This window comes from Microtus pennsylvanicus, chromosome 8 (assembly GCF_037038515.1).
Source record: "Microtus pennsylvanicus isolate mMicPen1 chromosome 8, mMicPen1.hap1, whole genome shotgun sequence".
NCBI classification, from domain to species: Eukaryota; Metazoa; Chordata; class Mammalia; order Rodentia; family Cricetidae; genus Microtus; species Microtus pennsylvanicus.
This window is the reverse complement of record NC_134586.1, coordinates 30,932,636-30,949,626: the sequence shown is the minus strand read 5'-3', so window position 1 is coordinate 30,949,626 and position 16,991 is coordinate 30,932,636. Positions and strand designations below refer to the sequence as shown.

Sequence of the window (16,991 nt, the reverse complement as noted above, 5' to 3'; positions counted from 1 at the left end):
TGTAACATGGGTATGCTTGTAAGTTCACTTTAAAAATTTTGACATGTTTCATGTACATTTATTTATTTATTTATTTGGCTTTTTGAGACAGGGTTTCTCTTTGTAATAGCCCTGGGCTGTCCTGGAACTCACTCTGTAGACCAGGCTGGCCTCAAACTCACAGAGATCTGCCTGCCTCTGCTGAGTGCCGGGATTAAAGGCATGCACCACCACTGCACAGCTACTGATTTTTTTTTAAGTTACGAAATAATACTGGGCATGGTGATGCTCACCAGCAGTTGGGAAGTGAGAAAGTAGAGAGCAAGTTCAAGGTCAGCCTGGTCTAAGTAGGGAGTTCTAGGTCATTCAAGCCTAAATGGTGAGACCTTATTTCAAAAAGGAAAAAAAAAAAAGAAGTCACATAGTACCAATACTAAATACCTGTGACATAAAAATGTGGATGAATTGTGATTGCATCACTGTAATTTGAACGTGCTAGGCTTTAATGTGCAGTGCTAAGTGTTGCTGTCAGTTCTACCAGTGTGAGAAGGAGTGACATGTCTCTGCTCTATGAAACCTGGATTCATGAGCAGACCTGAATTCTGTACAATTCTATGTGTGACGAAACACAATTATTTTTATCCTTTTCTATTTAAAGGTGTGAAAAACTACTCTTAGTTCATGGGCCACGTAATAGGTGGCAGATCAACTTTGACCCATAGCCCTGTTTTGCTAAGAGACCTTTCAGATTCATCCACATACAAAGTATTATTAATTTTTTGTAGTCCCAAATTATTTTAGTAAGTCATGCTACCTTGTTTTTTAAGAGGAAAATCTAAACAGACATCATAAGGGTTAAATGGTAACAGCCTTGTCTGTTTTGGAATTCTTTTGTAGACCACGCTATCCATAGAGATCCCCTACTTCTTACCCACTGTTGCCAATCTGGGACTCATGGGGTCTGAACCCAAGTTAGAACCAGAACTTTAGGTAGGTTCTCTAGCCCACCTACCACTGGGCCCAGTATTTGGTGAGCCAGACCCAAATACTGCTCAAACACACTCAGAATCAGTGTCCGTGTGCATGTGTCTTCCCCTCTGCTGCTGTCCTCCAACTCTGTTGCCCCTGCACACTTCACCTATCAGCCACCCTAGTACACCCTGCAGATCTGAGACTGCTTTGAGTCTGAGCAGGAGATTGTGTCTAAACTTCATCTCAAATAGGGACTCCCAGAGCCAGTTTACCTGCCCCCACCTGCACACCTTTTCAGCCACCCCACTCATTGCACAAATCTGAACTGCAAAGGCAAGAGGGAACTCCTAGAGCCTCAATTCCCAGCCCTCTACCTGCTGTTGATCCCTGGGACCTCCTGATCATCTCCGTGCCCACTGCTCATATCAGACCATGTGGAATCTCATCTGGAACCCGGGAGTGGCCCCAAGACTGAAAGCACAGCATCTCAGGGTTTCTATTGCTGTGATAAAACACCATGACCCAAAGCAATTTGGGGAGGAAAGGGTTGGTTTTGGCTTATAACTCTCAGATCACACTCCATCACTGAGGGAAGTTGAGACAGGAACTCAAATTACAACTTGGAAGAAGGACTGAAGCAGAAGACATGGAGGAACATTGTTTAATGGCTTGTTCCTCATGGCTTGTTCAGCCTGCTTTCTTACAGCAGCCAGAACGAACTGCCCACCGTGAGCCCTCCCACGTAAATCATTAACCAAGAATAACAAGCCAATCTGGTAGGGAAAATATCTTTGTTGAAGTTCAAGTTAATAAAAAGACCAAATAGGGTACCAACCATCATTCAACTGGTCCACAACCCTAGTAATTGGGGTAATAGCAAACAAAGGTGAGGCCAGATGTTAAAACCAGTTAACACCACAGACATTGCCTAATAACAACTCCAGATATTAATGATCTCAAGTCCCCCCGCCCCCAAACCCAACAAGCTTACAGATTGAATCACAAAATAGAATCTGTCTTTCTGCTTCCTCCAATAAACACCTCACGTCAAGAACATACACCATCTTAAGGTAAAAGGTTGGAAAAAGATATTCCAAGCAGGGGCAGCTTTTCTACCTGACATAGTAGACCAGAGCTAGTCACACAGGACAGAGAAGGACACTTTGTACTCTTAATATAGGAAAACCCACCAAGAGGATATTAGAAATATTTATGTTCCAAACACAAGGGCAGCTAATACAATAAAAGAAACAATTAGATATAAAACCACAGGTTGACACCAATACAGTGATAGTGGGCGAATTCAATATTCCACTCCCACGAGTAGACAGGTCATCCAGACAAAGACAGATAAACTGCAGTTCAATATCATAATCAAATGGATCTTCAAAACATTACAGCAAAGACTAAAGAATGCACTTTTTTCTTAGCAGCACATGGAATATTCTCCAAAATTAATCACATATTATGATACAAGGCAATTCTCAACAAAATGTGTGTGCAGAGACTGCAAGTAGACCTCAGGTTTGTTCTTCAGCACTGTCCAGCTTGTTTTCTGAGGTAGTCTTTCATTGGGTTAAATTTCTATGGGGGAGGCTAGACTGACTGACAGTGAGCCTCAGGGATGTGCCTGTCTCTGCCTTCCCTGTGCTAGGATTACAAGCCCATGCCTCTATACTCAGCTTTTTAGATTGAGTTTTTGGAACTGAATCCACTGAGCTGTGTCCTTTGCCCCCCAAATATGTTTTGAGTATGCTGGATATGTATGTTGCTCCATATCTAGTATGCTTGCCTAGCACACACAAAACCCTAAATTCAAGTCCTAGAATTGCATAAAACTGAGTGGGTGGCACACACTTCTAATCCCAGCACTCAGAAAGTGGAGGCAGAAAGATCAAAAGAATAAGCCCTTCCTCAGCTACATAGCAAGTTTCAGGCCAATTTGGGCAAAAGAAACATTTTGAAATTTATTTTCTTTCACTTTTCAATGACAAAATGTAAATAGTATTTCCCTTGTAGTAGGAGCTATAGTTATAGTTGCTCTTGTACATAGAACTGTTAATCTTCAGCAGGTGTCAAGCATGTTTTAAGTACCTACTGTTTTCCTTGCAGCGGTGGTTCTGTGTATAATCTGTACACAGATGAGGATGAAGAAGCTGAGCCTTCCCCTTCTGGGCAACAGATCATTGAAAATTCAATAACTATGAATAAGATGAAACTGCTGAAGGCTAAGATGGAGAACATGAATCTCAGCAAAAAGGTGAAGCTGTTGACTCTTGGCCAAGCGTTTCTCTAGCTTACAGAGGCAGGACTCGCAGCACCGAGTCTGCGGGGAGCTGTGGAGAACTATAAAATATTACTCATTTCACGTTTCTGGTCTCAACTTATTTATTAAGATGTGACAAATGAACATTGAAGTTTTTAGTCTAGCAACACACCTGAAAGGGTTATGCACACTGAGCATAATTCATCTTTAAAATGTTATAACTTTAACATGAAAAAGGGTAGTAAAAGATAGCTTGATCTTTCAATAATCAAAAGTATGATTTCAAGACTTACACATTACAGGCACTGAGACAGGCACACTATAGCCCAGGCTGGCCTAGAACTATGCCTAGTGGATAGTTACTACTTTAGCTTTAGTGGATATGGCCAGTTTTCTAAAGTAGTTCCAAAGTGGATAATGGATTTGCATTCTTTCCAGCATTGGCAGAGATTTGCAATTTTTCCACATTCTAGACAGTTGGTTTTGTTTCTAGATATAAGTCTCTCTCTCTCTCTCTCTCTCTCTCTCTCTCTCTCTCTCTCTCTCTCTCTCTCTCTGTCTGTCTCTTTCCTTCTCCTCTTGATCCCATACACAGCCGTACTATTCCTTGACTTCTTTTTAATCTGTTAGTGCCTTCCCATATAAAATAAACAAACCTGGCCAGGTGCATTGGCAAATTAAGGCACTTGCCACATAAGCCTGCAACCTCACGTTTAATCCCTATTAAGGTAGGTGGAGAGAACTGATTCCTGAAAGTTGTCCTCTGACCTCTTCATGCATACCATGGCAAATCACATCATCATAATCGTCGTCGTCATCATCATCATCATATAACAATAATAATAATAGTAAAATTTAGACTCTGCTTGAAGAATTTTTAAGAGTTAAATACATTTATTTAATTATAACTCAAAGTAGTTCCATTTTTTCCTTTCTTTTTTGCTTGTTTGCCTGGTTTCCTGGAACTCACTTTATAGATCAGGCTGACCTCAAACTTACAGAGAACTGTCTGCCTCTGCTGACATTAAAGGCATGTACCACTACACCAGCTCCCCTGCCTCTTTCTGTAAAGAGCCCATCACAGTCTTCCCTAAAATAACCACTGTTTTATCCACAAGTAATTTTTGTCTAATGTGGAACTTTATATAAATAAACACCATAGACAATACAATATTTCATAAAATTATGATTTATTTTCTTCAATATAAATTTTTTAAAAATTAAATTTATTCTTCAACTACACAGTGGTTCTTTCTGTTCCTCTCTTTTCTGTGATAAGCATTCAGGTATCTGAGTTTTGGCTTCTATTAAGGGAGCCACTGGAGCATATTTATACTTTCTTCAATGGATACCTGCCCTTTGTTCTCTGCGTCATGTACTTAGCAGGAAACTTAGAGTCATAGGAAAGATAACATTGTTTTATACCAAATTGCCAGGTATTCGATGTGTACTACACTTTGTACACATCATGAGTTTTAGGTTAGCGTGGCTAAGTAAGTTCTATGCCAGTTTAAGCTACATAATGAGACCTTTTCTCAAAACAGAACAAGCAGAATGAAGAAGTTACAAGGACTGTTTTGCATAGGTTTTCAACTACTTCAGACTCCCATTAATAGCAGGAGAGTTCTGGTTTGTGCCAATCCTTACCAACACTTAGTATTCATCAGTGTTTTCATCTCAACCATTCTGGGATTGTGTGCTGGTTTTTATTTCATTTTTCTTATAAGGAATAATATTTACTTTTAAAAAATGTTGGCTCTTTATTTGATTAAAATTTTGACTTTTGTATGTTGCCAAATATTTTGCTCATTTAAAAATTAGGTTATCTTCCTTTTATTTATTGGTTTGTAGACATTTTAAAAATGTATTTTGGAGCTAAGTATGGTGATGCACTCCTGTAATACCAGGACTTTGGAGATAGAGGCAGGAGCACCAGGGGTTCAAAGTAAGCCTCAGCTGTCTAGCATGCCTGAATCTAGTCTAGGTTATATGAGACCTATCTCAAAGCAACTAGTACACATATTTATATGTATGATATAAAATCTTTGTCAGATGTATGGTTTGCAGTTTCTAATACTCTCTGACTTGCTCTTTCACCTATTTTGATGATTATTGTTAATTTTAATATAATATAATTTATCAGTTTTGTTTTTTATGATTAGTATTTAATAATTTTTATGACATATTTCCTATCACAGGTCTTGAAGACATGCTTCTGTGTTTTTCTCCAATACTTTTTATTTTTTTATTTTTTTTGAGACAGGGTTTCTCTGTGGCTTTGGAGCCTGTCCTGGAACTAGCTCTGTAGACCAGGCTGGTCTCGAACTCACAGAGATCCGCCTGCCTCTGCCTCCCGAGTGCTGGGATTAAAGGCGTGCGCCACCATCGCCCGGCTTCCAATACTTTTTAGATGGTTATTTATTTCTAAATTTAGATCTGCAATTCTTCTGTTTTTTTTCTTTTTTGGATATAAACTTGGGTAAAGATCATTTGTTTTCACTCAGATGATGAACAATTGACAAAACGTCTATGCTGTAATTATTGTGTATGTGGTAATAGAACTTTGATATATATGAAACAAAACCTACAAGAAATAGATGAGTGCTTATCTTCAAAGATTTCTGCTCAGCGTAGCTGCTAGGACAGAGAATTGGAAAGGTTTCTGAGAACCTGAAGAACAGTATCAACTTAGTGACCTAGGTGGTATTTGCAGAATGCTCCATCCTACAACAGAATACACATTTCCTGTCAAGGGAATACATGTAGAACATTTACTACAAACAGCAACAGTATTTTGTACATAAAGTAAATTCTAATAAATTTCAGGAAGATTCAAATCGTTAAAAAATACTCTGGTTTACAAAGGAATAAAACTGGAAATCAATAATAGATCAATTTGGGAAAATCTGATATTTCAAAATATCACATTTCTAAGTAACTCATAGGTCAAAAAAATAGAAAGAGAAGTTGAAACATATTACACTGAATAAAATAATTCTGATAGTGCAGGATAATTGACTTTTTAAGAATATGCACATATGTACCACATTTTGTTCATTTATTTATCAATCAGTAGACATTTAGGTTGCTTTCACATTTTGGCTATTGTGAATATTGGTGGTATAAATATGGTAAATACCTTTTTGGTCCTTTGACCTTACACACACATATACACACACACATACACACACACGCTTACTTTATTCTTAGATAATTTAGCACATGCACACAACGCCTAGACCCTCTCTCATCTTTCTACCACCCCTGTCCAAGCCCCATCTTCCTCACAAATCTCTCTTATTTCTGTTTTGTTTTGTAACCCTGAGTTTAACCAGAACTCTCTATGTGACCGTGAATTTGGCCTTGTCCAGTGGAGCCTGGTAAGCTCAGCAGTGGATGCACAGCTGGTGACAATTATATTAGATATTTTAAGGAGTATAAACCCATTGTTCCTCAGTTTTGATTTATGTGAGTTACACTATGATTAGAAACTGGTTACTTCTTTGGCATAAATGTCACATAAAAGATGTATTCTTAGTATAATACATCCATAGAAACATTATGACAGTTGGTAATATTTTCAATTTAGGATTTTCCTCTTAGCCCAAAAGTGGTTGAATAGATTTAGATAAGTTTTGGTGATTGAGGCTGTTTTATTTTTCATTGTGTTTAATTTTTATTTCTATTGCATGGAAATCAGACAATGTCATTTATAGTTCTGCTCTTTAGAATTTAATTAGAGATCTGATATTCTCCATGTGTGCCCAATGTATATTTAAAAAGATAGTTTATTCTCTTAACTTCAGAGTAAAAGTTTTACAGGTATCTATCTGTAGGATCTACTTTATTCATTGCTTAGGTATGATTCTTTATTTTGTCAGTTTGGTTTCTTCTGCAGTGAGAACTGTGATACATGAAAACCCACTAAAGATTTCTATATGTCTCTTTCCACCTTACAGGAGTATCTCCTGTGTTGTTTGACAAGTGTCAGTAGCACTTTGGTTGTGCTAATCCTAAAGGTCAGGAAACACTTGCTGACCTGGACTGTATCTTTAACACTTGCTTTCCTGATGTCATCTGGCACCTTTGCCTCCTGCATGTTAGCTAAAAAACAGAAAACTTACTGCACTTTCTCTTTTCTCCATTTGTTTTTATTCTCTAGATGAGCAACATATCTATTTTTTAATTATTATTATTTGTTTATTCATTAAAGATTTCTGTCTCTTCCCCGCCACCGCCTCCCATATCCTTCCCTCTCCCCCAATCAACTCCCCTCTCTCATCAGCCTGAAGAGCAGACCTGGTTCCCTGCCCTGTGGGGAGTCCAAGGACCTCCCACCTCCATCCAGGTCTAGTAAGGTGAACATCCAAACAGCCTAGGCTCCCACAAAGCCAGTGCGTGCAGTAGGATCAAAACCCAGTGCCATTGTTCTTGACTTCTCAGCAGTCCTCATTGTCCGCTATGTTCAGCAAGTCCGGTTTTATCCCATGCTTTTTCAGACCCAGTCCAGCTGGCCTTGGTGAGTTCCCGATAGAACATCCCCATTGTCTCAGTGTGTGGGTGCACCCCTCGCAGTCCTGAGTTCCTTGCTCATGCTCTCTCTCCTTCTGCTCCCGATTTGGACCTTGGGGTTGTAGTCCAGTGCTCCAATGTGGGTCTCTGTCTCTGTCTCCTTTCATCGCCTTATGAAGGTTAATATCCAGGAGGATGACTATATGTTTGTCTTTGGATTCACCTTCTTATTTAGCTTCTCTAGGATCATGAATTATAGGCTCAATGTCCTTTATTTATGGCTAGAAACCAAATATGAGTGAGTACATCCCATGTTCCTCTTTTTGGGTCTGGCTTACCTCACTCAGGATAGTGTTTTCTATTTCCGTCCATTTGCATGCAAAATTCAAGAAAGATACCATCTTACACCTGTCAGAATGGCTAAAATCAAAAACACCAATGATAGCCTTTGCTGGAGAGGTTGTGGAGAAAGGGGTACACTCATCCATTGCTGGTGGGAATGCAAACTTGTGTAACCACTTTGGAAAGCAGTGTGGCGGTTTCTCAGGAAATTCGGGATCAACCTACCCCTGGACCCAGCAATAACACTCTTGGGAATATACCCAAGAGATGCCCTATCATACAACAAAAGTATATGCTTCAACTATGTTCATAGCAGCATTGTTTGTAATAGCCAGAACCTGGAAACAACCAAGATGCCCTTCAATGGAAGAATGGATGAAGAAAGTATGGAATATATACATATTAGAGTACTACTCAGCAGTAAAAAAACATATCTATTTTTAAAGAATATGTAACATAAATCACTTTTCTATCCTTAGTCCTGCTGATGTATTTGTGTCAATGCCATGGTTGCTAGGAGCATTTTACTGAACTTTTCCCATACCTTTTGGCTAGTTGCATATCTTAATAATTCCCCAGGAAAGGAAACACTTGTACGTATTGAATTTTCAGAAATCTAAAACTTAAGAAAAAACCTTACGTGATAGTTTGAAGAGTACTTTCAGGGATCATTTCTATAACTGGTGATGATTTATTCAGATAAGAAATGTTTGGGGCTTTAAACAGTGTTGTTCTGCCACTGCTTTTTATACTGAAGTGAAAAGTCATCTTGCCAATGCACCGGACTTTTCTTTGCAAATGACTTCATTTTTAAATTTCATGTATCTGCCTGTCTTAGTTAGTGTTCTGTTGCTGTGAAGAGGTGCCGTGACCACAGCAGCTCTTATAAAAGAAAGCATTACTTGGGGTTTGCTTACAGTTTCAGAGATTTGGTCCATTGTCATCATGGTGGGGAGTATGTTGGTAATAAAATATATTAATAGCAAACAGAGGGGAATCAGGCATCATATATATATATATATATATGTTAGGACTTCATTTTATAGTAACTTTTTTGTTATCTTTTAAAATTCTTTGTGTTTTATTTTCATTCTTTTGGATGTTTTTATACCTTTTCTTAGTACTCTTGATTAAATCTCTTATTGAATCTGGTTTTCTTTCTGTGTTTTATGGTTTAATTTTCATTTTGAAATGATTTCATTTTTTACTGATTACATCTAAGCTTGGCAAGCTTATATATAGTGTCTTCTAATTTTTTGTTCATTGTGTCATGTTTGTGGGTTTATGATTTGATTTATTATTTTAATATTATCTGCAAAAGCTGAACATGTTCCTGTAATCCTCACATGGTAGAGGCTGAAACACTAGTTCTAGACCAAGCTTGATTTACCCTTTCTACAAAACCAAAGAGGCTAGGGAGATTGCTTGTTGGCTAAAGTACCTGCCATGCAGGAATTCTTTGGTAGAGTTTTTGGGGTCATTTATGTACACTATCATATCATCTGCAAATAACGAAAGTTTGACTTCTTCCTTTCCAATTTGAATCCCCTTGATCTTCTTATGTTGTCTTATTGCTATTGATAAACTTCAAGAACTATGTTGAAAAGATATGGAGAGAGTGGACAGCTTTGTCTTGTTCCTGATTTTAGTAGAATCGCTTTGAGTTTCTCTCCATTTAATTTGATGTTAGCTGTCGGCTTGCTGTATATTGCTTTTATTATATTTAGATATGATCCTTTTATCCCTAACCTCTCCAAGACCTTTATCATGAAGGGGTGTTGAGTTTTGTCAAATGCTTTTTCAGCATCTAATCAAATTATCATTTTTTTCTTTCAGTTTATTTATATGATGGATTACATTGATAGATTTTCATATGTTGAACCAGCCCTGCATCTCTGGGATGAAGCCTTCTTGATCATGATGGATGAGTTTTTTATGTGTTCTTGGATTCGGTTTGCCAGTATTTTATTGAGAATTTTTGCATCGATGTTCATGAGTGAGATTGGTCTGTAATTGTCTTTCTTGGTTGAGTCTTTGTGCCGTTTTGGTATCAGGGAACTCTAGCTTCATAAAAAAAGTTTGGCAATGATTCTTCTGTTTCTATTATGTGGAACACGTTGATGAATATAGGTATTAGCTCGTCCTGAAAGTTCTGGTAGAATTCCGCACTAAAACCATCTGGCCCTGGGTCTTTTTTGGTCGGGAGGTTTTTGATGACAGCTTCAGTCTCCTCGCGGCTTATAGGGCTATTTAAATTGCTCACCTGGTCTTGATTTAATTATGGTATATGGTATCTATCTAAAAAATTGTCCATTTCTTTTACATTTTCCAATTTTGTGGAGTACACGTTTTTATAATAAGACCTAATGATTCTCTGAATTTCCTCAGTGTCTGTTGTTATGTCCTCCTTTTCATTTCTGATCTTGTTAATTTGGATGTTTTCTCTCTGCCTGTTGATTAGTTTGGATAAAGTTTTGTCTATCTTGTTGATTTTCTCAAAGAACCAGCTCTTTGTTTCATCGATTCTTTGTATTGTTTCCTGTATTTTATTGATTTCAGCCCTCAATTTGATTATTTCCTGTCTTCTACTCCTCCTGGGTGAGTCTGCTTCTTTTTTTTTTCTAGAGCTTTCAGGTGCGCTGTTAAGTCACTAATGTGAGATTTTTCTGTTTTCTTTATGTGGGTACTTAGTGCTATGAACTTTCCGCTTAGCATTGCTTTCATAGTGTCCCATAGGTTTGGATATGTTGTGCCTTCATTTTTGTTGAATTCAAGGAAGATTTTAATTTTTTTTCTTTATTTCTTCCTTAACCCAGGGATGATTCAGTAGTTGACTGTTCAGTTTCTATGAGTTTGTAGGCTTTCTAGGGGTAGTATTGTTGTTAAATTCTAACTTTACTCCATGATGGTCCGATAAGACACAGGGGGTTACTCCAATTTTTTTGTATCTGTGGTTGTTCGCTTTGTTACCGAGTATGTGATCAATTTTAGAGAAGGTTCCATGAGGTGCTGAGAAGAAGGTAAAATCTTTCTTTGTGTTTGGGTGGAATGTTCAATAGATGAGGACATGGATTCAACTCTCCAGAGCCCACATAAATAGCCAGATGTGATGGCCTGCATCTGTATAACAGCAGCAGAGACAGGCAGCTCCCAGGAGCTCACTGGCCAATCAATGTAGTAATATTATTGAGCTCCAGCTTCAGAAAGAGACCCTGTCACAAAGAGTAAAGAAGGCAACAATTGAGGAAGATGCCTGTATCAACCTCTGTGCATGCATACACATGTACTTGCACACATATAGCTACATGTACATATATCTCACACATTGATAAATAAAAATACAAATAATAATGAAAATATGTTTAATTTAGATTAGTGGTGAAGGTTTCTTCTGTGTTACGTTTGGGGAGAACTCATGTATCTAAAATGCTCTGATTCTCACTTTCCATTTTATTTTAATATGGAGGTGTTGCCCCTTTTTTCTTCTTATAACTTTACTTAGGTCCTTGTTAAGAGTTATGGGTTAATACATAAAGTAAAGGTGTCATGTAGGGAGGTATTTATTTCAAGAGCACTCTTTTTGTGTTTGTTTTTAATCACTGACAGTCCCATTGCATGGAAGAATAGGTGGATCTCCTGATTCTGTTATTTATATTTTTTCCTCTCTGCCTAAGTAGAGCCTCCTTAAAACCTAACCATTAGCATAGATCCCAAGCCACTTCAGCTTGTTTCCTTGGGCTTCTCCTTCTCTTAGCCTATTTTCATATCCCAGATATTAATTTTTTGGCATTTACACAGGTGGGATTTTCTCTTTTCTGGGTATATATTGTTCCTAGGCTGTCCTACCTCTCTCCTTTCTTCTTGAAGTTCTATGTTCTTGCTTGTCACCACAGACATATGCTTTGCATATGAGCCCCCTGCATTTTATTGTTTGCAACTTTATGGCTTATTTGAATTTTATATTTTCTCTCTTTCTCTCTCTCTGTTTGCTGATGATTTGGGCCATGGGTAATTTTATTAGCTTGTATTGTTGATCTCTTTGGGTGTCTCTGTGTTATCTGGGAGTATTCATGTTACTATTTAGGTTTTGGCAACCTCCATTTGTGAAAAATTACTTTTCATAGATATTGCTGCAGGTTGGCAAGGCAATGACTTTAGGATAAAAGTGGGCATAAGAACTAGCTTCCCTTGGCAAGGGACTTACATCTATCCAGCCTTTCTAGCTCTCCTTTTCTCCACTGGTACCTACTAAATTTTCAGTATGTATTTCTTATAGGCCAGGATGTTGGAATGTCATCCTGTGTTTACTAACCATCCCTGTGCTCCTCTCTTGAGCTCTCAACTTCACTCTTTCTGTGATAATTGCTATGTAAACTTTCTGTGCTGGCAGTGGCGGGCAGGTCCTGTCCTTGGTTTCCTGACACACTAGGCTCATGGATATAGTATGCACATTCATTGTGGCTAAGACACTTACACAGCAAAAGGAAACAAAAGAAAACTTAACAGAGGGAAAAGCACATGGATCCAAGTTCAGGTGAAGCAGGCACAGGCATTGTGGAGACCTCTCCCAAAGCCATCTTAAGACAGGCTTGATTTCTCTCAGTGAGTAGTGACAACACATGTAGAGTCTCAGCTCGTGGGACTCCATTAGCAACAATGGACAAGGGGTTTTCTCTTTCTTTTCTGTTTTTAGGCTTGTTCCTATGTGCACCCTCTGCCTGCTATGTATATGTACATTTCAGACTCAAAAGAAAAGCAGTTGCTCATTATAAACTGTTTCAGTTGCCCAAGCAGTTGAGGCACAGCTACTGTGATGCGTTTGTCTAGGAGCCTTTCCTGAAATGGAAGTTCATAGAAACCAACAAAGGGCTAGCCTTTTCAAGGGCAGCAGTTAAATGCTGTTAGCTTTTTTTCTGAGTCCTATACACATTCATCTTACTAGGAAAAATCCATATCTCATATAGCCAACATTTTCTTCTTAGCAAAAGCCCAAGGAAATAAAACAAAATTATTTTTTTAAGATCTTCAGAAAATAATGCTCAATAAAGTAGTGTAATAGATCCTTAATCATAATCTTTTAAGATTGCACCCACCCACTGAGACAGTGGGGCAGATTTTTAATATTTTAAAGCATTTCATTGTTGTTTTGTATTGAGAAGACTCATCTTGTGGCCTAGGCTGGCATGGAGTGGATTCTGTAAGCCAGGCTGGCCTCAAACTCATGACAGACATCTTGCTTCAGCCTCCCAAGTGCTAGTATGATAGGCGTGGCACACCACACCGGCTTTTTTGAGCACTGTAAATTGAGGTAACAAAAATGCCAATATGGTAAGTGCCGTTTCTCCATTGAGTCTTGCTGCAGGGCAAAAGTAACTATGTTGAGGAATTACCTGTGCACTCTTTTCTTGTAGCCTAAGAAAGTTGTCAAGGTAAAACCTCGTCCACCAGTAGCGCCTCGACCTCCTAGCAGTTCCACGGCAGCAGCCCGGCACAGACTGCTACGAGTCCTGCCTCACATCGGGCAGTCTTGTCTACCTTCTCCTGGGAATGCCTATCTCCCCGAAACATCCAGGAATGCAGCTGCAAGTTGCGCAGCAGCTCAGGCTCCAGCTGATAGACCAGTATCGTCTCTCAGGAATGAACTGCTGAAGGAGGATGATAATTGGGACATTAACACACTGTCTCATCCCACGGGTAGCATCAGGCTGCTACCTCAGATGACCCACATAGAACTGGAAAACAACAAAGAGCTTGCAGATTCCGTACTTCATCTTGGATCACCCCTGCCTAGACGGACAAAGCACCTTCCAGGGAACCTGCCGTCTAATAATGAGGACAATATCGTCTTATTTCCTCCGCCAGAAGAATGTATATCTGAAGAGTTGCTCCTGCCGGAAGTAGGTCCATTTGCTCCATTTGCAGAAGGAAATGGTGTCGAGGAGAGCAGTGGTATAGAAGGCATAGGGAAGGTAACTCCAGAGTTCCCACTCTCTAAAGGAGATAGAGGGCTGAGAGCGGCAGAGAAGCCTTTGAACCATGTGGCAAGAGTGTTGAGCAGTGACCCAGTAGACAATGCAGTTCTTAACCACCGAGAGCCGAGCTCTCACAAGAACAGACTCCTGTCGCCACTTCTCTGTGCTGCCCCAGTGTCACTACATAATTCCCTGGTGAAGCCACAGAGACAGTCGAAATGTTTGGAGGCTGGCAACCCCTCAGCGCCTGCTTCTCAAAACGCCCTGCGGGAATTGGACATTCGAACCATAGCCGATTCTTCTTTCTCTAGGACTGCTCGCTTCCGTGGTGTTAAAGTCGATTCGCCTGGGAAAAGATCTGATGTTATTTCCAAAGTCGAAGCTCGAGATATCACAGAAATGGCTAACAAAGCTTCCAAAGAGCCTGTTGGTTGTGTAAATAATAATGGATTTTTGGCTTCACTGGCACGGAGTGCAAGCAGAGACAGTTTGCAGAACACACGTACAGGGAGGCTTCGATCCTCTGGAATTGGGTTGTCTACAAACTTCCAGCACTTTCAGGATGAAAACATTAGGAAAAGTTCTCCCCAGTCAGAACCTACAGAATTTTTTCTAGTAAGTATTTTCTTTTCAGTTGATTTTTCTAGTTTTGTAAGGAATGACTATTTCAAATTCAGGCTTTTATTTACATAAATAAAGATACCTACAATTGTTTTTCCATACATTTCACTAAAATATTTATCTAATTTGTAGGAAATATATTTGATGATTGTTCTTTGATTTTTTGAGACAGGTTTCTCATGTAGCCCAGGCTGGCCTGGTACTTTGGGGATGACCTTGAATTCTGATTCTGCTCCCAGCTCTTAAGTGCTGGAATTACAGGCATTACTGCCATGTTCATTGTTACTCTGTAGTTTTCAGTGGTACATAGGTTCAATAAGGCTTTCTCCAATGTCAAGACTCTTATCTAAACCATCAAATTTTACTCATTTAAGGATAAATAATAAGCACAAGAAGATTAGATTCCACGTTAATTTAAACAAAAATAGAATAATTTACAATGGATGCCCACCAGCATATTCTATTTAGTAATAGAATACAAATATGTGATGTTTGGTGATCTATTCTGCATTGACTCACCTCTGTAGGTGTTCTGTGTTTTAATTGTAGTCTGCTCGTGGTATTGGAATGAGTGGAAATAATGCAGCAGCAGGGAAAAGAGTAGGTAAGCTACAGCTAACTTTGGAAACAACGTAAGAATCACGTTAACATTCTGTTGACTTTTCAAGGTGAGATGGAAAGAACGTTCTCTGTGGTATGTACAGTGTAAACTCTCCTAAACATTTCATTTCAGAAAATAACTTGTGACCTAACTACAAGGGTAGCACATGTGGAAAGAAAACTACCTCCAGTTGGTATTTCATGTCTGGAGCACTGTAGTCTCTGAAAAGACAAGTCTTAGATGAATGAACACCTTTACTGGTGGCTGGCCATTTGAAAAGTATAGTGGGTTCTGATTGGGCTCTGTGATGTGTTTGGTATTTCTGTCTAGTATCAAGGGAGTGGTAAGAATCTCTTTTTGATGGACTGATTATTTCTGAACAAAGAAAAGGATAATCCCTAGGACCAGTCCTTCCTATGTACAGTAGCAGAAACAGCTCTAAAGTAATACATTCTCCCAGTGCTAGCTCGCTGAAGATGCATGCCTTGACTGCCTGTTATGGTCTAGGAGGAAGGAGACCTTTAATATCTCTTCCTTTTATGTTTTAATCCCTAAGCCAGTGTCGGTAAAGTCACCCAAGGTATGCTGTCTGTAGCTCTGGAGTTTCAAAAATAATTTTTTATCCTGTGGACTTTTTTTTTTTAAAGAGACACATAGGATTGTTTCCCTTTTGCTTGTAAGGCCTGGGAATATAAACTTCTGATATATTCATTTACATTTTAAAAGATTTTTTATTCTGGTAAACTGTATATAAAAATTCTTCTTAACTATGCGTTTGTTGTTGATTGAGACAGGGCCATGTATGACCTAGGCTGGCTTTAAACCCAATACATAGCTGAGGGCGGCCTTGAACCTCCATTCTTCTGTTTCCGCCTCCACGTGCCCTGCTCAGTATTTTTTTTTTTTTGAGACAGGGTCGTACTCTGTGTCTTAGGCTCCCAAGATCCTCCTGCCTCAACCTATCAGATGCTGGATTCCCTGTATATGCCACTAATCCTGGCCTTTAATCATTGTTTTGTTTTGTTTTTCAATGATGCCATTTTTTTCATCATTTTTAATTGTAGCATTTAAAAATGTTCTGTAGCATTAAGTACAGCCACATGCTGAGCAGCCGTGACCACATTCATTACTAGTTTTCTGCAACTCTTCAGAGTTTTTTGCCAGGCCATTTTTTTTTATTCATTGGATATCTGGCAAACTAGATGGCTTGTACCTATGGTTGTAACTAATGGGAAAGCTGAGGCTGAGAAACAGAGGCAGGAGGATTACATAAGCCTAGTGAGGTCTTGTCCTAAAGGTATCAAAACATACACAACCGTAATACTACAAAAACTCACACTCTCCTCCTTTTCTACCCATTACAGTCTCTGGCAATTGTTATTTTATTTATCTCCATGGTTTCTGACTTAAATACCTCATAGATAATATTTGTCTTCGTGGGAAGTCAGACTTTACTGATAATACATTTGGGGTTTATTTATGTTATTGCATGTGTCAGAATTCCTTTCTAAGGCTCGTGAGATCCCATTGTTCACATAGACCAAGTTTTGTATGTCCATCCATCGGTCAGCACCACACTGGTTAGACACATTTCAGGTACTGTGGTGCTGTGTGACTATGAATGCCGCAAACACACCTTCAGTTACTCAGTAAAGTAAGATTGCTGGGTCATAGACATTCTAGTTTTTGATTTTGTTAAAAAAAATCACAGAATTGCTTTTCTGTA

General features: G+C 38.9%; 1 protein-coding gene across 7 annotated transcripts in view; it reads left to right on the top strand.

Annotated features, from left to right (window-relative positions):
* Zfand4 (zinc finger AN1-type containing 4) overlaps positions 1-16,991 on the top strand; it is a 78,032-nt gene that overhangs the window by 42,534 nt on the left and 18,507 nt on the right. For 5 of the 7 annotated variants that reach the window (XM_075983054.1, XM_075983053.1, XM_075983056.1 and 2 more), the window contains 3 exons: positions 3,064-3,211; positions 13,483-14,658; positions 15,214-15,268. In XM_075983054.1, the coding sequence (XP_075839169.1) occupies positions 3,064-3,211; positions 13,483-14,658; positions 15,214-15,268 (1,379 nt within the window). Of the gene's footprint in view, positions 1-3,063; positions 3,212-13,482; positions 14,659-15,191; positions 15,269-16,991 lie in introns of all 7 variants that reach the window. The other 2 variants (XM_075983055.1, XR_012911596.1) reach the window with 2 other exon arrangements.